At 40.3% G+C, this 21,845-nt stretch overlaps 1 protein-coding gene across 1 annotated transcript; it reads left to right on the top strand.

Annotated features, from left to right (window-relative positions):
- Nucleotides 1-11,239: 11,239 nt before the first annotated feature.
- LOC308317022 (E3 SUMO-protein ligase ZBED1-like) lies at nt 11,240-13,221 on the top strand (the record flags this gene model as incomplete). The annotated part of the gene is made up of 2 exons (XM_080765813.1): nt 11,240-12,332; nt 12,755-13,221. 2 exons carry the CDS (start codon nt 11,240-11,242, stop codon nt 13,219-13,221), a joined length of 1,560 nt encoding a protein of 519 aa, XP_080621939.1.
- Nucleotides 13,222-21,845: the final 8,624 nt, after the last annotated feature.

The raw sequence follows: 21,845 nt of genomic DNA, 5'->3' as shown, positions 1-21,845 counted from the left end.
CACTCGCGCAGGTTGCCACATTAACAATGTCTTTATAAGCTAAAAGTCATCTCCTTAGCTCAATTTTGTTCATATTTATTGTAACAATTTTAGATAATGACTAAAGTTGTCAAGAAGATGAGGCCACACCCATTTCAACAGAAATAGGGTTCCATGGTGTAATGGTTAGCACTCAGGACTCTGAATCCTGCGATCCGAGTTCAAATCTCGGTGGAACCTTAGTTTGGTTAATACATTATCAACAGTCTCGTGAAGAAAGTTCATGTGCCCACACTCGCACAGGTTGCCACATTAACAATGTCTTTATTAGCTAAAAATCATCTCCTTAGTACAGTTTTGTTCTTATTTATTGTGAAGATTTTAGATAATGACTAAAGTTGTCCAGAAGATGAGGCCACACCCATTTTTACAGAAATAGGGTTCCATGGTGTAATGGTTAGCACTCAGGACTCTGAATCCTGCGATCCGACTTCAAATCTCGGTGGAACCTTAGTTTCGTTAATACATTATCAACAGTCTCGTAAAGAAAGTTCACATTCCACACTCGCGCAGGTTGCCACATTAACAATGTCTTTATAAGCTAAAAGTCATCTCCTTAGCTCAATTTTGTTCATATTTATTGTAACAATTTTAGATAATGACTAAAGTTGTCAAGAAGATGAGGCCACACCCATTTCAACAGAAATATGGTTCCATGGTGTAATGGTTAGCACTCAGGACTCTGAATCCTGCGATCCGAGTTCAAATCTCGGTGGAACCTTAGTTTGGTTAATACATTATCAACAGTCTCGTGAAGAAAGTTCATGTGCCCACACTCGCACAGGTTGCCACATTAACAATGTCTTTATTAGCTAAAAATCATCTCCTTAGTACAGTTTTGTTCTTATTTATTGTGAAGATTTTAGATAATGACTAAAGTTCTCCAGAACATGCGGCCACACCCAATTCAGCACTAATAGGGTTCCATGGTGTAATGGTTAGCACTCAGGACTCTGAATCCTGCGATCCGAGTTCAAATCTCGGTGGAACCTTAGTTTGGTTAATACATTATCAACACACTCGTAAAGAAAGCTCACATTCCACACTCGCGCAGGTTGCCACATTAACAATGTCTTTATAAGCTAAAAGTCATCTCCTTAGCTCAATTTTATTCATATTTATTGTAACAAAATTAAATAATGACTAAAGTTGTCCAGAAGTTGAGGCCACACCCATTTTTATAGAAATAGGGTTCCATGGTGTAATGGTTAGCACTCAGGACTCTGAATCCTGCGATCCGAGTTCAAATCTCGGTGGAACCTTAGTTTGGTTAATACATTATCAACAGTCTCGTAAAGAAAGTTCCCATGCCCACACACGCGCCAGGTTGCCACATTAACAATGTCCTTATAAGCTAAAAGTCATCTCCTTAGCTCAGTTTTGTTAATATTTATTGTAACAAAATTAGATAATGACTAAAGTTGTCCAGAAGTTGAGGCCACACCCATTTTTATAGAAATAGGGTTCCATGGTGTAATGGTTAGCACTCAGGACTCTGAATCCTGCGATCCGAGTTCAAATCTCGGTGGAACCTTAGTTTGGTTAATACATTATCTACAGACTCGTAAATATTATCAGAATAATGTCAAATCTGGGAATACATTTCTTAACAATAATTTTCTGGTTTTGTAAAGGTGTCTACTAACATATCCCACATTGACTTCTATTCAACCACCCCAGGGGAATTTTTGACAGCTACTGAAAGTTGGGGTACCATCAACAACCAATATATGGCAACATATAACTAAATGCGCCACGTCTCTGTCTGTGTGCGTGTGTGCGTGCGTTTAATGCACGTAACTCGAGAACCGTTTGACCCACCGACTTCACATTAACAATGTCCTTATAAGCTAAAAGTCATGTCCTTAGCTCAATTTTGTTCATATTTATTGTAACAAAATTAGATAAGGACTAAAGTTGTCCAGAAGATGAGGCCACACCCATTTCAAAAAAAATATAGTTCCATAGTGTAATGGTTAGCACTCAGGACTCTGAATCCTGCGATCCGAGTTCAAATCTCGGTGCAACCTTAGTTTGGTTAATACATAATACATTATCAACAGTCTCGTAAAGAAAGTTCAAGTGCCCACACTCGCGCAGGTTGCCACATTAACAATGTCCATATAAGCTAAAAGTCATGTCCTTAACTCAATTTTGTTCATATTTATTGTAACAAAATTAGATAATGACTAAAGTTGTCCAGAAGATGAGGCCACACCCATTTAAAAAGAAATAGGGTTCCATGGTGTAATGGTTAGCACTCAGGACTCTGAATCCTGCGATCCGAGTTCAAATCTCGGTGGAACCTTAGTTTGGTTAATACATTATCAACAGTCTCGTAAAGAAAGTTCACGTGCCCACACTCGCACAGGTTGCCACATTAACTATGTCCATATAAGCTAAAAGTCATGTCCTTAACTCAATTTTGTTCATATTTATTATAAGAAAATTAGATAAGGACTAAAGTTGTCCAGAAGATGAGGCCACACCCATTTCAACAGAAATAGGGTTCCATGGTGTAATGGTTAGCACTCAGGACTCTGAATCCTGCGATCCGAGTTCAAATCTCGGTGGAACCTTAGTTTGGTTAATACATTATCAACAGTCTCGTAAAGAAAGTTCCCATGCCCACACACGCGCCAGGTTGCCACATTAACAATGTCCTTATAAGCTAAAAGTCATCTCCTTAGCTCAGTTTTGTTCATATTTATTGTAACAAAATTAGATAAGGACTAAAGTTGTCCAGAAGATGAGGCCACACCCATTTCAACAGAAATAGGGTTCCATGGTGTAATGGTTAGCACTCAGGACTCTGAATCCTGCGATCCGAGTTCAAATCTCGGTGGAAACTGAGTTTGGTTAATACATTATCAACAGACTCATAAAGAAAGCTCACATTCCATACTCGCGCAGGTTGCCACATTAACAATGTCTTTATAAGCTAAAAGTCATCTCCTTAGCTCAATTTTATTCATATTTATTGTAACAAAATACGATAATGACTAAAGTTGTCCAGAAGATGAGGCCACACCCATTTATATAGAAATAGGGTTCCATGGTGTAATGGTTAGCACTCAGGACTCTGAATCCTGCGATCCGAGTTCAAATCTCGGTGGAACCTTAGTTTTGTTAATACATTATCAACAGTCTCGTAAAGAAAGTTCCCATGCCCACACACGCGCCAGGTTGCCACATTAACAATGTCCTTATAAGCCAAAAGTCATCTCCTTAGCTCAGTTTTGTTCATATTTATTGTAACAATTTTAGATAATGACTAAAGTTGTCAAGAAGATGAGGCCACACCCAATTCAACAGAAATATGGTTCCATGGTGTAATGGTTAGCACTCAGGACTCTGAGTCCTGCGATCCGAGTTCAAATCTCGGTGGAACCTTAGTTTGGTTAATACATTATCAACAGTCTCGTAAAGAAAGTTCACGTGCCCACACTCGCACAGTTTGCCACATTAACTATGTCCATATAAGCTAAAAGTCATGTCCTTAACTCAATTTTGTTCATATTTATTATAAGAAAATTAGATAAGGACTAAAGTTGTCCAGAAGATGAGGCCACACCCATTTCAACAGAAATAGGGTTCCATGGTGTAATGGTTAGCACTCAGGACTCTGAATCCTGCGATCCGAGTTCAAATCTCGGTGGAACCTTAGTTTGGTTAATACATTATCAACAGTCTCGTAAAGAAAGTTCCCATGCCCACACACGCGCCAGGTTGCCACATTAACAATGTCCTTATAAGCCAAAAGTCATCTCCTTAGCTCAGTTTTGTTCATATTTATTGTAACAATTTTAGATAATGACTAAAGTTGTCAAGAAGATGAGGCCACACCCATTTCAACAGAAATATGGTTCCATGGTGTAATGGTTAGCACTCAGGACTCTGAATCCTGCGATCCGAGTTCAAATCTCGGTGGAACCTTAGTTTGGTTAATACATTATCAACAGTCTCGTAAAGAAAGTTCACATTCCACACTCGCGCAGGTTGCCACATTAACAATGTCTTTATAAGCTAAAAGTCATCTCCTTAGCTCAGTTTTGTTCATATTTATTGTAACAATTTTAGATAATGACTAAAGTTGTCCAGAAGATGAGGCCACACCCATTTATATAGAAATAGGGTTCCATGGTGTAATGGTTAGCACTCAGGACTCTGAATCCTGCGATCCGAGTTCAAATCTCGGTGGAACCTTAGTTTTGTTAATACATTATCAACAGTCTCGTAAAGAAAGTTCCCATGCCCACACACGCGCCAGGTTGCCACATTAACAATGTCCTTATAAGCCAAAAGTCATCTCCTTAGCTCAGTTTTGTTCATATTTATTGTAACAATTTTAGATAATGACTAAAGTTGTCAAGAAGATGAGGCCACACCCAATTCAACAGAAATATGGTTCCATGGTGTAATGGTTAGCACTCAGGACTCTGAGTCCTGCGATCCAAGTTCAAATCTCGGTGGAACCTTAGTTTGGTTAATACATTATCAACAGTCTCGTAAAGAAAGTTCACGTGCCCACACTCGCACAGTTTGCCACATTAACTATGTCCATATAAGCTAAAAGTCATGTCCTTAACTCAATTTTGTTCATATTTATTATAAGAAAATTAGATAAGGACTAAAGTTGTCCAGAAGATGAGGCCACACCCATTTCAACAGAAATAGGGTTCCATGGTGTAATGGTTAGCACTCAGGACTCTGAATCCTGCGATCCGAGTTCAAATCTCGGTGGAACCTTAGTTTGGTTAATACATTATCAACAGTCTCGTAAAGAAAGTTCCCATGCCCACACACGCGCCAGGTTGCCACATTAACAATGTCCTTATAAGCCAAAAGTCATCTCCTTAGCTCAGTTTTGTTCATATTTATTGTAACAATTTTAGATAATGACTAAAGTTGTCAAGAAGATGAGGCCACACCCATTTCAACAGAAATATGGTTCCATGGTGTAATGGTTAGCACTCAGGACTCTGAATCCTGCGATCCGAGTTCAAATCTCGGTGGAACCTTAGTTTGGTTAATACATTATCAACAGTCTCGTAAAGAAAGTTCACATTCCACACTCGCGCAGGTTGCCACATTAACAATGTCTTTATAAGCTAAAAGTCATCTCCTTAGCTCAGTTTTGTTCATATTTATTGTAACAATTTTAGATAATGACTAAAGTTGTCAAGAAGATGAGGCCACACCCAATTCAACAGAAATATGGTTCCATGGTGTAATGGTTAGCACTCAGGACTCTGAATCCTGCGATCCGAGTTCAAATCTCGGTGGAACCTTAGTTTGGTTAATACATTATCAACAGTCTCGTAAAGAAAGTTCACGTGCCCACACTCGCACAGGTTGCCACATTAACTATGTCCATATAAGCTAAAAGTCATGTCCTTAACTCAATTTTGTTCATATTTATTATAAGAAAATTAGATAAGGACTAAAGTTGTCCAGAAGATGAGGCCACACCCATTTCAACAGAAATAGGGTTCCATGGTGTAATGGTTAGCACTCAGGACTCTGAATCCTGCGATCCGAGTTCAAATCTCGGTGGAACCTTAGTTTGGTTAATACATTATCAACAGTCTCGTAAAGAAAGTTCCCATGCCCACACACGCGCCAGGTTGCCACATTAACAATGTCCTTATAAGCCAAAAGTCATCTCCTTAGCTCAGTTTTGTTCATATTTATTGTAACAATTTTAGATAATGACTAAGTTGTCAAGAAGATGAGGCCACACCCATTTCAACAGAAATATGGTTCCATGGTGTAATGGTTAGCACTCAGGACTCTGAATCCTGCGATCCGAGTTCAAATCTCGGTGGAACCTTAGTTTGGATAATACATTATCAACAGTCTCGTAAAGAAATTTCAAGTGCCCACACTCGCGCAGGTTGCCACATTAACAATGTCCATATAAGCTAAAAGTCATGTCCTTAACTCAATTTTGTTCATATTTATTGTAACAAAATTAGATAAGGACTAAAGTTGTCCAGAAGATGAGGCCACACCCATTTCAACAGAAATAGGTTTCCATGGTGTAATGGTTAGCACTCAGGACTCTGAATCCTGCGATCCGAGTTCAAATCTCGGTGGAACCTTAGTTTGGTTAATACATTATCAACAGTCTCGTAAAGAAAGTTCACATTCTACACACGCGCCAGGTTGCCACATTAACAATGTCCTTATAAGCCAAAAGTCATCTCCTTAGCTCAGTTTTGTTCATATTTATTGTAACAATTTTAGATAATGACTAAGTTGTCAAGAAGATGAGGCCACACCCATTTCAACAGAAATATGGTTCCATGGTGTAATGGTTAGCACTCAGGACTCTGAATCCTGCGATCCAAGTTCAAATCTCGGTGGAACCTTAGTTTGGTTAATACATTATCAACAGTCTCGTAAAGAAAGTTCACGTGCCCACACTCGCACAGGTTGCCACATTAACTATGTCCATATAAGCTAAAAGTCATGTCCTTAACTCAATTTTGTTCATATTTATTGTAACAAAATTAGAAAAGGACTAAAGTTGTCCAGAAGATGAGGCCACACCCATTTCAACAGAAATAGGGTTCCATGGTGTAATGGTTACCACTCAGGACTCTGAATCCTGCGATCCGAGTTCAAATCTCGGTGGAACCTTAGTTTGGTTAATACATTATCAACAGACTCATAAAGAAAGCTCACATTCCATACTCGCGCAGGTTGCCACATTAACAATGTCTTTATAAGCTAAAAGTCATCTCCTTAGCTCAATTTTATTCATATTTATTGTAACAAAATACGATAATGACTAAAGTTGTCCAGAAGATGAGGCCACACCCATTTATATAGAAATAGGGTTCCATGGTGTAATGGTTAGCACTCAGGACTCTGAATCCTGCGATCCGAGTTCAAATCTCGGTGGAACCTTAGTTTTGTTAATACATTATCAACAGTCTCGTAAAGAAAGTTCCCATGCCCACACTCGCACAGGTTGCCACATTAACAATGTCCATATAAGCTAAAAGTCATGTCCTTAACTCAATTTTGTTCATATTTATTGTAACAAAATTAGATAAGGACTAAAGTTGTCCAGAAGATGAGGCCACACCCATTTCAACAGAAATAGGGTTCCATGGTGTAATGGTTAGCACTCAGGACTCTGAATCCTGCGATCCGAGTTCAAATCTCGGTGGAACCTTAGTTTGGTTAATACATTATCAACAGTCTCGTAAAGAAAGTTCCCATGCCCACACACGCGCCAGGTTGCCACATTAACAATGTCCTTATAAGCCAAAAGTCATCTCCTTAGCTCAGTTTTGTTCATATTTATTGTAACAATTTTAGATAATGACTAAAGTTGTCAAGAAGATGAGGCCACACCCATTTCAACAGAAATAGGGTTCCATGGTGTAATGGTTAGCACTCAGGACTCTGAATCCTGCGATCCGAGTTCAAATCTCGGTGGAACCTTAGTTTGGTTAATACATTATCAACAGTCTCGTAAAGAAAGTTCCCATGCCCACACACGCGCCAGGTTGCCACATTAACAATGTCCTTATAAGCTAAAAGTCATCTCCTTAGCTCAGTTTTGTTCATATTTATTGTAACAATTTTAGATAATGACTAAAGTTGTCAAGAAGTTGAGGCCACACCCATTTCAACAGAAATATGGTTCCATGGTGTAATGGTTAGCACTCAGGACTCTGAATCCTGCGATCCGAGTTCAAATCTCGGTGGAACCTTAATTTGGTTAATACATTATCAACAGTCTCGTAAAGAAAGTTCCCATGCCCACACACGCGCGCCAGGTTGCCACATTAACAATGTCTTTATAAGCTAAAAGTCATCTCCTAAGCTCAGTTTTGTTCATATTTATTGTAACAATTTTAGATAATGACTAAAGTTGTCAAGAAGATGAGGCCACACCCATTTCAACAGAAATATGGTTCCATGGTGTAATGGTTAGCACTCAGGACTCTGAATCCTGCGATCCAAATTCAAATCTCGGTGGAACCTTAGTTTGGTTAATACATTATCAACAGTCTCGTAAAGAAAGTTCAAGTGCCCACACTCGCGCAGGTTGCCACATTAACTATGTCCATATAAGCTAAAAGTCATGTCCTTAACTCAATTTTGTTCATATTTATTGTAACAAAATTAGATAAGGACTAAAGTTGTCCAGAAGATGAGGCCACACCCATTTCAACAGAAATAGGGTTCCATGGTGTAATGGTTAGCACTCAGGACTCTGAATCCTGCGATCCGAGTTCAAATCTCGGTGGAACCTTAGTTTGGTTAATACATTATCAACAGTCTCGTAAAGAAAGTTCAAGTGCCCACACACGCGCAGGTTGCCACATTAACAATGTCCATATAAGCTAAAAGTCATGTCCTTAACTCAATTTTGTTCATATTTATTGTAACAAAATTAGATAAGGACTAAAGTTGTCCAGAAGATGAGGCCACACCCATTTATATAGAAATAGGGTTCCATGGTGTAATGGTTAGCACTCAGGACTCTGAATCCTGCGATCCGAGTTCAAATCTCGGTGGAACCTTAGTTTTGTTAATACATTATCAACAGTCTCGTAAAGAAAGTTCCCATGCCCACACACGCGCCAGGTTGCCACATTAACAATGTCCTTATAAGCCAAAAGTCATCTCCTTAGCTCAGTTTTGTTCATATTTATTGTAACAATTTTAGATAATGACTAAAGTTGTCAAGAAGATGAGGCCACACCCAATTCAACAGAAATATGGTTCCATGGTGTAATGGTTAGCACTCAGGACTCTGAATCCTGCGATCCGAGTTCAAATCTCGGTGGAACCTTAGTTTGGTTAATACATTATCAACAGTCTCGTAAAGAAAGTTCACGTGCCCACACTCGCACAGGTTGCCACATTAACTATGTCCATATAAGCTAAAAGTCATGTCCTTAACTCAATTTTGTTCATATTTATTATAAGAAAATTAGATAAGGACTAAAGTTGTCCAGAAGATGAGGCCACACCCATTTCAACAGAAATAGGGTTCCATGGTGTAATGGTTAGCACTCAGGACTCTGAATCCTGCGATCCGAGTTCAAATCTCGGTGGAACCTTAGTTTGGTTAATACATTATCAACAGTCTCGTAAAGAAAGTTCCCATTCCCACACACGCGCCAGGTTGCCACATTAACAATGTCCTTATAAGCCAAAAGTCATCTCCTTAGCTCAGTTTTGTTCATATTTATTGTAACAATTTTAGATAATGACTAAAGTTGTCAAGAAGATGAGGCCACACCCATTTCAACAGAAATATGGTTCCATGGTGTAATGGTTAGCACTCAGGACTCTGAATCCTGCGATCCGAGTTCAAATCTCGGTGGAACCTTAGTTTGGATAATACATTATCAACAGTCTCGTAAAGAAAGTTCAAGTGCCCACACTCGCGCAGGTTGCCACATTAACAATGTCCATATAAGCTAAAAGTCATGTCCTTAACTCAATTTTGTTCATATTTATTGTAACAAAATTAGATAAGGACTAAAGTTGTCAAGAAGATGAGGCCACACCCATTTCAACAGAAATAGGGTTCCATGGTGTAATGGTTAGCACTCAGGACTCTGAATCCTGCGATCCGAGTTCAAATCTCGGTGGAACCTTAGTTTGGTTAATACATTATCAACAGTCTCGTAAAGAAAGTTCCCATGCCCACACACGCGCCAGGTTGCCACATTAACAATGTCCTTATCCTTTATTACAAGAGAGAACTGGTACCCATACAGAAGAAAAAAACCCAAAGCCACAACAGCTACGTCGCTACTGCAACGCCCACAACACCATCTTACACACTAGACTCACGCACACTCACTTCTCACACACACTCACACGGGCAGTGACGTCACACACTTACCCTTCGCAGTCTCTTTGCAGTGTGTGTAAGCGATCTCTTCATTACACGGCCCACGCCAACCCCAACGCAGACCACCAGCCAAATAGACTTTTCATTGGCACTAACACTGGCTCCCTTCCACACTCACGCCGGCAATGCATTTGTTTAATACAAACATTTTCTTCCCAAAGTACCCACACCCCCCAGGCAACAGCCTACGCTGTTGCCACAACACGCCGAGAAACAAGGACTTTAACCACGCTACTTACATACACTGCAACTCGCTTACAATTCGCAAACCTGGCAACACTTCCCTCTCTTACCAGGCCCACCCCCACACTAGCTTGACAATGTCATCTCGCGCAGCACAGAATCTGATCTCGCGCAGGACATTGATGAGAGAAAGAAGGAACAGGAGAGATTATACGATCGCTATTTCGCTTATTCCATCTAAATCTCTTTATTTACAAAATAAATGACTCGACGATTCCCTTAGTTACATCAACATTGTTCTTTGTCATTAATCGGATTGTGCCAAAATATCACCCTTACACCGATCACTTTGCCTATTTTCGCCACACAGCCAACTGCCCAGTACACATGTATACATACGCCTGCACGCACACACATGCACATGCACGCCTGTAAGGCCCCCCCCCCCACACACACACACACACACACTAGGGCATTCATCAAAAAATCGATTTATCGATAAATTATCACGAGTCGACTCGCAGCAGCGCGAGTCGAAAGTTGAGCTTTTTTTTTTTTTTTTCTCCCCTTTTTTCATGCGATTGTGTGTGTGGGACACGGAATGCAAAACCTGATTGGCTTACCCTGATAGTGTGTCCTGGCTTTACCAATAATCACCTCATGCGTAAACACAGAGGGCGGAACTTAGCACAGTGGAGGGAAAACTTAAACACAGAGTGCGGAACTTAGCACGGTGGAGGGAAAAATAAGGAGAAAGGTGACAAGACGAAAACAACAATGGCGGAGAGAGAGAATGCAGGTGAAACCAGCTCGCAGACCCCGACAAATAGCCGGTCACACGTGTGGAAATACTTCACATTAAATGAAGAAAAACAAACGGTGTCCTGTACACTCTGTAAGGCGACCTACGCGTACCACAAGAACACAAGCGCTATGCTCGGCCATCTCAAAAACAAGCATGCCGGTAAGGGGGATACTAGTCGCCCAGTGCAGACGTCAATGAGCAGTTACGCCAAAAAGCCTCTATCAGACCAAAGAAAACGGGATATCACAGGTTTAATTATAGATGTAATCGTCCAAGACACCAGACCTTTGTGTATAGCGCAAGGGAGAGGCTTCAAAGCGATGCTGAAATTTTTTGAACCGGAATACACAGCCCCGTGCCACAAAACTCTGTGGGCTAATATCAACCGAGAGAGTGACTCCGTGCGAGCCAGCATTAAAGAGGAGATGAAAGGCAGGAGTGTGTCGCTGACAACGGACCTGTGGACGTCCTCAACCATGGAGCCCTACATCACGGTAACGGCCCATTACATTACAAATGAGTGGACCATGACAGCCAGAGTCCTGACTACCTCCCTCATGACAGAGCGACACACAGCTACCAACATCTCTGCTCGCCTGTCTGCAATAATCAAAGAGTGGGACATACAGGCGTTTTGTACGGTGCACGATAATGCCTCAAACATGAACCTGGCCTTGGAGATGTGTGAGCTGTCGCCAACAGACCTCGGATGTGCAGGGCACACTCTACAGTTGGCAATAAAAGCTGGATTAGTCCTACCTGAAATCGCCAAGTCCGTGGAGCTGGCGAAACGTGTCGTGAGTCATTTTCGCCATTCATCGACGGCAACTTGCGCTCTGAAGGCCAAACAGCATGACCTCAAAATGCCCAAAAAAAATAAACTCCAAAATGACTGTGCGGTTCGGTGGAACTCCACTTTCATGATGCTTGAACGCTTACACGAGCAAAGGATCCCCGTCCAGTCTGTCCTGGCAGATGAGTCTGTGACAAAGCCAAGTTTAGCCAAGGCCCTCGCGATGCGAGCATCACATTGGGAGCTGATAGAGCAACTCATTCCTGTGTTATCTCCCCTGGCAAAGGCTACCAAACTGATGTGTGGCGAGTTGCATGTTGGCCTGTCCTTCCTCTATCCCGTGATTTTCAACACCGTCAACCAAACCCTCTGTGTCAAGGAAGAGGACCTGGGTGCGATCCGCCACTTCAAAACCACTGTTAAAAAACAACTGGTAACTCGCTTCAAACTCGAGTCCGATGGCCTGGCAGAGTCAATTCCCATCATTGCCTGTCAGCTAGATCCCCGCTTCCACCATCTGCAGTTCCTCCCAGACAGCAAGAGAGATGACGCCCGCGACCACCTGCATCAGCTGCTGCGAGACGAGGAGGCCGCCGCCGAGCTGCCGCCTGTTGCCGCAGGTAATGTTATAATGCCTTAATGTGCAGTCTAATAAGTCTATTAATAATTCTGTCCAGTAGAATTACTTATTTTGTCACAATAGCCCATGCTGTTAATATAACAGTCGGCTCTACTATGTATAATTAAAAACAACCGTGTTTCCAATTAGAATTAATGACTTCAACTTTGTTCTACCAATAGGCGGACTGTTAAAATGGTTACTGCGTGCATAAAAGCTATCAATGTTATTGTTAATTTATTATAGGCCTACAAAAAATAATTTGTTTTATTTCTATATTTATTTCGTTATTTTTTAAACTATAATAATAATTATCTTGGTGACTATGGAAATGTAGGCCCAATCCTAAATACAATTTGGCTGCAATTATTCTTGCATGTTATGTAAAAGTAAACTAATCGGCGTTATTCATTTTCATTGCAGGTGAAAATGATGATGATGACGACGAGAGGAATATCCAAGCTGAAGATGGGGATGGTGCTGTTCCGCGCCCGGTGATAAAAAGGTCCAGACTGGAAAGTGACTTTGAGGAACTTTTCGGTACACATTTTGAAAGCGGGAAGGATGAGCGTTGCGGTCGCTCCACTCCAGCCGAGGAGATACAGGATTACTTCGCGACTCGTCACATTCCCACAATGAATAACCCTCTTAAGTGGTGGTCCCGAAACCAGGAGCAATTCCCGCGATTAGCCAAACTCGCTCAACGTTACTTGGCTGTGCCAGCTACCAGCACCCCCAGTGAGAGGGTGTTCTCTCTGGCTGGGAATACAATCACCCGACAGCGGTCTAGCCTTCATCCAGAGCACGTGGATACCCTCATCTTCCTCCACGAAAACCAGAAGGACAAGGCCAAGATCGTGAAAGAGGACAGCAGCGACGAGGAGGAATAGAATAGAATGTTGAATGTAGGCCTAATTATTTTCCGTTTTATGGGATTATTTAATTTTCGTTTTTATTTCAAAAGCATAATCTGGGTGAGTTTTAATTTAATATTTGTTGAAGTTGTCTCAAGTTGAGAGTGCAGTGCAGTCAGCGCATATATTTTTTATTTTATTGTAGGCCTAATAAGCTGACGTCTTTTGTGCATGCAGCAATGACAGCAATGTGGTCTGTCTGACTGACTGAATATAATATGCGCTCTGCCTCTAATTGTCCTTATTGTTTTGGGTTGACATTTCAAGAAAAGTGCATACTGTGATATGTTGCAAAGACACAGATCTTTAAATACAAGTTGCTCAAGTTGAACAGCAGTGTGTCAAGTGTGTTTTTTCTCCGCGGCCTTCCCGCGGCCGAACCCCCCCCCCCCCCCCCTCGCCATAAACGATAAATCGATACGACTTCAACTTTACTGTCTGGCAAGACGACTGGGAAAAATCTCAAGTCGTTAATGCCCTAACACACACACACACACCAACATGCGATTCATTAAATAACTATTTCTCCGCACGCGCGCACACAACATTATTCACGTGAAGCCTACAGGGAATTACCGACGGAATGTATATATATACACACACACACACACACACACACACACAGTCCCGGCTCACACGCTTAGAATTTATAGATGCGCGATTACATAACAGCTGTGCGTCATTATAGCCACACACGTCTCTAACTTGCGGTCACAGTCGCGAAACTTTTCAGTTGTGTGGTACTTTTATATTGATTTAACTGTAACAGAAAGTTCCCATCTCCCAGCCACGGAGCTGCAACAAAAAGCAACACTGTTTGTTTCTGGCCAGTGTTGCCAAATAAGCGATTAGTAAGTAATGTAATTTAATTTATCAGCGATTTTGGGATTATTTTTGTAGATTGAAAAAATATTGGGGGTCCTTTGCTCTTGCCATGACAATGTTTGAGAACCACTGCTCTAAAACAATATTAGACAAAGTTTGAGACACAAACACATTGCTCTCTCTCTCTCTCTTCTCCTTTTGTATAAATTAAATAGGCCTATTCATGATTCTGCTTATAGAGAAGTAGCCTATGTTAGTTTGTTTTATGGACTTGAGAGCTACTTTCAAAACCACCAGCTCAACATACCCACCAAATAAAACTATCATCCCATTGCTGCAAATAGTGACAAAATGTAATTGAGGGGCCTTTCATATAAACGCACATGCATGGGAAATAGAGGGGGAAAAATGCAAATCGTAGGCTTTTATTTTTGTTGGTATTTGACTTTGCTACTGATGATTGTAAGCAACAACAAGTATTGCATTGTGTGTTTGAGCTGACAGGCCCTTTTTGATGTCAATCAATCAAGTCACCTCAGGTCATCTAAAGCGGCAGATGCAAAAATCGTTTTTTATATTAAAATTAAATATATTTTTAGTGCCATGTCATGTGGTCTACCTGCAAAGCCTTTGTAGATCGTGATCTACCATTTGGGCACTTAACGTCAGATCAGGGGTTTTTCTCGGCCAGCGCCAAAAATGCTCCCCGAAAGCATAATCGCAGCAAATACCGGCCACTGTGTACGAGCCTTAACATGTTGACTACACTACACTACACATAATAACTAATAACCCGTTTTCAGCTTAAAGCAATTATATTTCATTGAAGCAACTCCTTAGCATTGTTTTCATACCATGGATGTGATAAGAAAATGTATCAAACATAAGGGAAATATTAAATAGTATCGGGTGTACCAGTTTGGGCTTTTCTTTTTTTTCAATGGGGCAATACATTGATTAAACAAACGTTTGATTGATTGAGTTGTACAATGTTATACAACCCTAAACTACTTTTAGAATACACTACACAATACAATACAATTTTAGAACATATAATATTGGCCAATATGTCAAATATGTAAATATTACATATAATGGCATTGAATGGAAGCGGACCATTTGTAACACATGTTACAAATGACCCGCTTTTGCAAGTTTTCTTTGCAGTTGCTTACAGACCAGAATGAACGTGAATTCCGTCTAAACACGATGCAAACTAATGAAGAACATAAGCATGAACACATCCATGTGGATTTTTATTCACCAACACCAAAGACAAAAATTGTAGCACACATATACTCCAGGTGTAAAATTATACGCATTTTGAAGGTAAACACTTCAAACTTCCTGGGCACGTAGAGTACGTTGCTGTACACATACTGACGCGATGGCGTCATGGTGGCGTTGACCAATCAAGAGATAACGTCCATGTTACAACCGTGAAGCGTTACAACCTTGGCGGCTCTCCCCTACATTTGTTACTAACATTAGGTTGTGGCGAAGTAGAAACGTGGCGAGCAGATAGTGTGTTTTGGACAAACAGGCTAGGTATTGGTGTTGATTTGGGTCAACTGGACAAACAGCGTGGTGTTGTTTTGTGTCTGTGTTTGTGTTGGAGCACCTCAGTGTGGCCGTACAGGTCATGTGCAACCTCTTCCACAGAGAGATGGAGACACTAAGGGCTAGATTTTGAAGGTGCGTTTTACCTATTACAGTAATATGAGCTGGGGGCGTGAGGTATGTCATATTGCAATTTTAAGCATGTTAAGAAGCGCTTTCGACACCCCGTGGAGTGCGCAAAACGGCCTTGAATTAGTCATGGGAGTGTTTAAGGCGTGTTTGAGAGTTACCCAATCAACATGTCCGTACTATTTTCTTTACCAGTCAGCTGATGTCACATACGGAATGCGCACTTTGGGGATCGTTATTATTACATTTCTTCAGGCTGGCACCATAGAAGACATGACATATGACTTTGTCACATTTGGGTTAATTATTCCTATTGCACTGCATGCTGTCACCTTTATGCCTCAAAATAAGTTGTTTCTATTGAGAAACACCAGTAAAATTATATTTTAATTTAAATTATAATTATATTATATTTGAAATGAGTAATGAGTTGAATGCGTGGTGCGTATGCCCGTGATGGTATGGTCTTCGCTCGTAGCATTTTATTGAAGAAGACTTGGATCGAGTGTGATACAGCGTATGAAAGCAAACCTCTCAAGGATTATGGAGATGTTTTTATTTATTTTTAAGGTTGAGAAATGAAATAATTATGGTCGTTTCTAATCTCAACCTTTCAAAAAGAATGGATGCGTCTTTTGCTGGCTGTTGCCATGTCTCATAGAAACAAGTAAATAGGTCTATAAAAATAATCCCAAAATAAGCGCATATAACAGGGGTCTGTAACCTATTTTAAATGAAGTGCCATGTTTTTATTTTCTAGATAGTGAGTCTGCTATATCCAGATTTATTTTAATGACACCACATTAAAATAAAAAACATATTTTGATTGTCCACAAATATAAAGTCCTTCCATCTTTTTAAATATTTTCTTGCACATTGTTATAATGATCATTATATATCCGCCTGCAGTCAGAGTTCATAGTTTTAATGAATGAATGTGATTCATTGTGAGCTGGTAGATCTGCTATTTTCAAAAGTAACATTTTAATTACATTTTTGTATTAGCCGTCCTTAAGTTGGGCAAATGCATTAATCTGGGGATCCTTGACATGGGAATGTGCTGTGTGAGGATCACTGGTTTAAACAACATTAGGAGAAACCTTTAGAAACAAGAAAAGCAACCACAACTACCAATATTTACAAGCAACTTTACAGAAAAAGAAGCCGCTTATAATAAACAGACTTGGCAACACTCCAGCAGCGTCCCAGAGCCGCTCAAGTGTAAAATCAAACAGTGCTTTAAATTCTTTTTGCGTTTATGAGGTGCCTAGACCCACGTCTAATCGTTATGCGCAGGTCAAGGGGCTTAATAGCAAATTGCGCAAAGCGAAAATAATTAACATATGGACACTCCCACAATGCTAAAATATTCAGCAACGTCGTATTCCATATGTGTGTGCGTTCAACACGGGACGATAAGGCTTTCATAATACGATTGTGCGCAGAGCGAGGCCAATTTATGTATTACCACATGGTAAAACGCACCTTCAAAATCCAGCCCTAAATCTCAGCTGGACAAACATGTTGGCACGCATGCATCGCTGCCTTGCATGCTGTGTGCTACTGTTGAGTCTGTCACTTACTTTGACTGATTTATGGCATTGTCTTTCTGTTAAAATCCAACTATGTTAATTTAAGAAATCTGGGCATATAGGTCATTGTTTATTCTCTGTGCACACGTGTAGCCTATTGTATGTCAGACTGTATGTCTGTCCCACAGTCACAATTTAGTAATTAGGCTGTGGAAATATTCAGGACAAAACAATGGTACATTTCCAATAACCCATCCGTTACTACATGTGGAGTCAACTCCCGGCATTTATTTCTTCCCATAGTGCGTGGCGAAGTAGCTCTGGGATGAGTGCGCGCGAAGCGCGCACGAAATTCTAGTAAGCCAAAAGTCATCTCCTTAGCTCAGTTTTGTTCATATTTATTGTAACAATTTTAGATAATGACTAAAGTTGTCAAGAAGATGAGGCCACACCCATTTCAACAGAAATAGGGTTCCATGGTGTAATGGTTAGCACTCAGGACTCTGAATCCTGCGATCCGAGTTCAAATCTCGGTGGAACATTAGTTTGGTTAATACATTATCAACAGTCTCGTAAAGAAAGTTCCCATGCCCACACACGCGCCAGGTTGCCACATTAACAATGTCTTTATAAGCTAAAAGTCATCTCCTTAGCTCAGTTTTGTTCATATTTATTGTAACAATTTTAGATAATGACTAAAGTTGTCAAGAAGATGAGGCCACACCCATTTCAACAGAAATATGGTTCCATGGTGTAATGGTTAGCACTCAGGACTCTGAATCCTGCGATCCAAATTCAAATCGCGGTGGAACCTTAGTTTGGTTAATACATTATCAACAGTCTCGTAAAGAAAGTTCAAGTGCCCACACTCGCGCAGGTTGCCACATTAACAATGTCCATATAAGCTAAAAGTCATGTCCTTAACTCAATTTTGTTCATATTTATTGTAACAAAATTAGATAAGGACTAAAGTTGTCCAGAAGATGAGGCCACACCCATTTCAACAGAAATAGGGTTCCATGGTGTAATGGTTAGCACTCAGGACTCTGAATCCTGCGATCCGAGTTCAAATCTCGGTGGAACCTTAGTTTGGTTAATACATTATCAACAGTCTCGTAAAGAAAGTTCAAGTGCCCACACTCGCGCAGGTTGCCACATTAACAATGTCCATATAAGCTAAAAGTCATGTCCTTAACTCAATTTTGTTCATATTTATTGTAACAAAATTAGATAAGGACTAAAGTTGTCCAGAAGATGAGGCCACACCCATTTATATAGAAATAGGGTTCCATGGTGTAATGGTTAGCACTCAGGACTCTGAATCCTGCGATCCGAGTTCAAATCTCGGTGGAACCTTAGTTTTGTTAATACATTATCAACAGTCTCGTAAAGAAAGTTCCCATGCCCACACACGCGCCAGGTTGCCACATTAACAATGTCCTTATAAGCCAAAAGTCATCTCCTTAGCTCAGTTTTGTTCATATTTATTGTAACAATTTTAGATAATGACTAAAGTTGTCAAGAAGATGAGGCCACACCCATTTCAACAGAAATATGGTTCCATGGTGTAATGGTTAGCACTCAGGACTCTGAATCCTGCGATCCAAATTCAAATTGCGGTGGAACCTTAGTTTGGTTAATACATTATCAACAGTCTCGTAAAGAAAGTTCAAGTGCCCACACTCGCGCAGGTTGCCACATTAACAATGTCCATATAAGCTAAAAGTCATGTCCTTAACTCAATTTTGTTCATATTTATTGTAACAAAATTAGATAAGGACTAAAGTTGTCCAGAAGATGAGGCCACACCCATTTCAACAGAAATAGGGTTCCATGGTGTAATGGTTAGCACTCAGGACTCTGAATCCTGCGATCCGAGTTCAAATCTCGGTGGAACCTTAGTTTGGTTAATACATTATCAACAGTCTCGTAAAGAAAGTTCAAGTGCCCACACTCGTGCAGGTTGCCACATTAACAATGTCCATATAAGCTAAAAGTCATGTCCTTAACTCAATTTTGTTCATATTTATTGTAACAAAATTAGATAAGGACTAAAGTTGTCCAGAAGATGAGGCCACACCCATTTATATAGAAATAGGGTTCCATGGTGTAATGGTTAGCACTCAGGACTCTGAATCCTGCGATCCGAGTTCAAATCTCGGTGGAACCTTAGTTTTGTTAATACATTATCAACAGTCTCGTAAAGAAAGTTCCCATGCCCACACACGCGCCAGGTTGCCACATTAACAATGTCCTTATAAGCCAAAAGTCATCTCCTTAGCTCAGTTTTGTTCATATTTATTGTAACAATTTTAGATAATGACTAAAGTTGTCAAGAAGATGAGGCCACACCCAATTCAACAGAAATATGGTTCCATGGTGTAATGGTTAGCACTCAGGACTCTGAATCCTGCGATCCGAGTTCAAATCTCGGTGGAACCTTAGTTTGGTTAATACATTATCAACAGTCTCGTAAAGAAAGTTCACGTGCCCACACTCGCACAGGTTGCCACATTAACTATGTCCATATAAGCTAAAAGTCATGTCCTTAACTCAATTTTGTTCATATTTATTATAAGAAAATTAGATAAGGACTAAAGTTGTCCAGAAGATGAGGCCACACCCATTTCAACAGAAATAGGGTTCCATGGTGTAATGGTTAGCACTCAGGACTCTGAATCCTGCGATCCGAGTTCAAATCTCGGTGGAACCTTAGCTTGGTTAATACATTATCAACAGTCTCGTAAAGAAAGTTCCCATGCCCACACACGCGCCAGGTTGCCACATTAACAATGTCCTTATAAGCCAAAAGTCATCTCCTTAGCTCAGTTTTGTTCATATTTATTGTAACAATTTTAGATAATGACTAAAGTTGTCAAGAAGATGAGGCCACACCCATTTCAACAGAAATATGGTTCCATGGTGTAATGGTTAGCACTCAGGACTCTGAATCCTGCGATCCGAGTTCAAATCTCGGTGGAACCTTAGTTTGGATAATACATTATCAACAGTCTCGTAAAGAAAGTTCAAGTGCCCACACTCGCGCAGGTTGCCACATTAACAATGTCCATAAAAGCTAAAAGTCATGTCCTTAACTCAATTTTGTTCATATTTATTGTAACAAAATTAGATAAGGACTAAAGTTGTCCAGAAGATGAGGCCACACCCATTTCAACAGAAATAGGGTTCCATGGTGTAATGGTTAGCACTCAGGACTCTGAATCCTGCGATCCGAGTTCAAATCTCGGTGGAACCTTAGTTTGGTTAATACATTATCAACAGTCTCGTAAAGAAAGTTCCCATGCCCACACACGCGCCAGGTTGCCACATTAACAATGTCCTTATAAGCCAAAAGTCATCTCCTTAGCTCAGTTTTGTTCATATTTATTGTAACAATTTTAGATAATGACTAAAGTTGTCAAGAAGATGAGGCCACACCCATTTCAACAGAAATAGGGTTCCATGGTGTAATGGTTAGCACTCAGGACTCTGAATCCTGCGATCCGAGTTCAAATCTCGGTGGAACCTTAGTTTGGTTAATACATTATCAACAGTCTCGTAAAGAACGTTCCCATGCCCACACACGCGCCAGGTTGCCACATTAACAATGTCCTTATAAGCTAAAAGTCATCTCCTTAGCTCAGTTTTGTTCATATTTATTGTAACAATTTTAGATAATGACTAAAGTTGTCAAGAAGTTGAGGCCACACCCATTTCAACAGAAATATGGTTCCATGGTGTAATGGTAAGCACTCAGGACTCTGAATCCTGCGATCCGAGTTCAAATCTCGGTGGAACCTTAATTTGGTTAATACATTATCAACAGTCTCGTAAAGAAAGTTCCCATGCCCACACACGCGCGCCAGGTTGCCACATTAACAATGTCTTTATAAGCTAAAAGTCATCTCCTAAGCTCAGTTTTGTTCATATTTATTGTAACAATTTTAGATAATGACTAAAGTTGTCAAGAAGATGAGGCCACACCCATTTCAACAGAAATATGGTTCCATGGTGTAATGGTTAGCACTCAGGACTCTGAATCCTGCGATCCAAATTCAAATCTCGGTGGAACCTTAGTTTGGTTAATACATTATCAACAGTCTCGTAAAGAAAGTTCAAGTGCCCACACTCGCGCAGGTTGCCACATTAACAATGTCCATATAAGCTAAAAGTCATGTCCTTAACTCAATTTTGTTCATATTTATTGTAACAAAATTAGATAAGGACTAAAGTTGTCCAGAAGATGAGGCCACACCCATTTCAACAGAAATAGGGTTCCATGGTGTAATGGTTAGCACTCAGGACTCTGAATCCTGCGATCCGAGTTCAAATCTCGGTGGAACCTTAGTTTGGTTAATACATTATCAACAGTCTCGTAAAGAAAGTTCAAGTGCCCACACTCGTGCAGGTTGCCACATTAACAATGTCCATATAAGCTAAAAGTCATGTCCTTAACTCAATTTTGTTCATATTTATTGTAACAAAATTAGATAAGGACTAAAGTTGTCCAGAAGATGAGGCCACACCCATTTATATAGAAATAGGGTTCCATGG

Source organism: Protomyctophum bolini (assembly GCF_963924005.1).
Source record: "Protomyctophum bolini genome assembly, chromosome: 6".
NCBI lineage: Eukaryota > Metazoa > Chordata > Actinopteri > Myctophiformes > Myctophidae > Protomyctophum > Protomyctophum bolini.
Note: the sequence above shows the minus strand (reverse complement) of the source record. Positions and strands in the feature narration are given on the sequence as shown.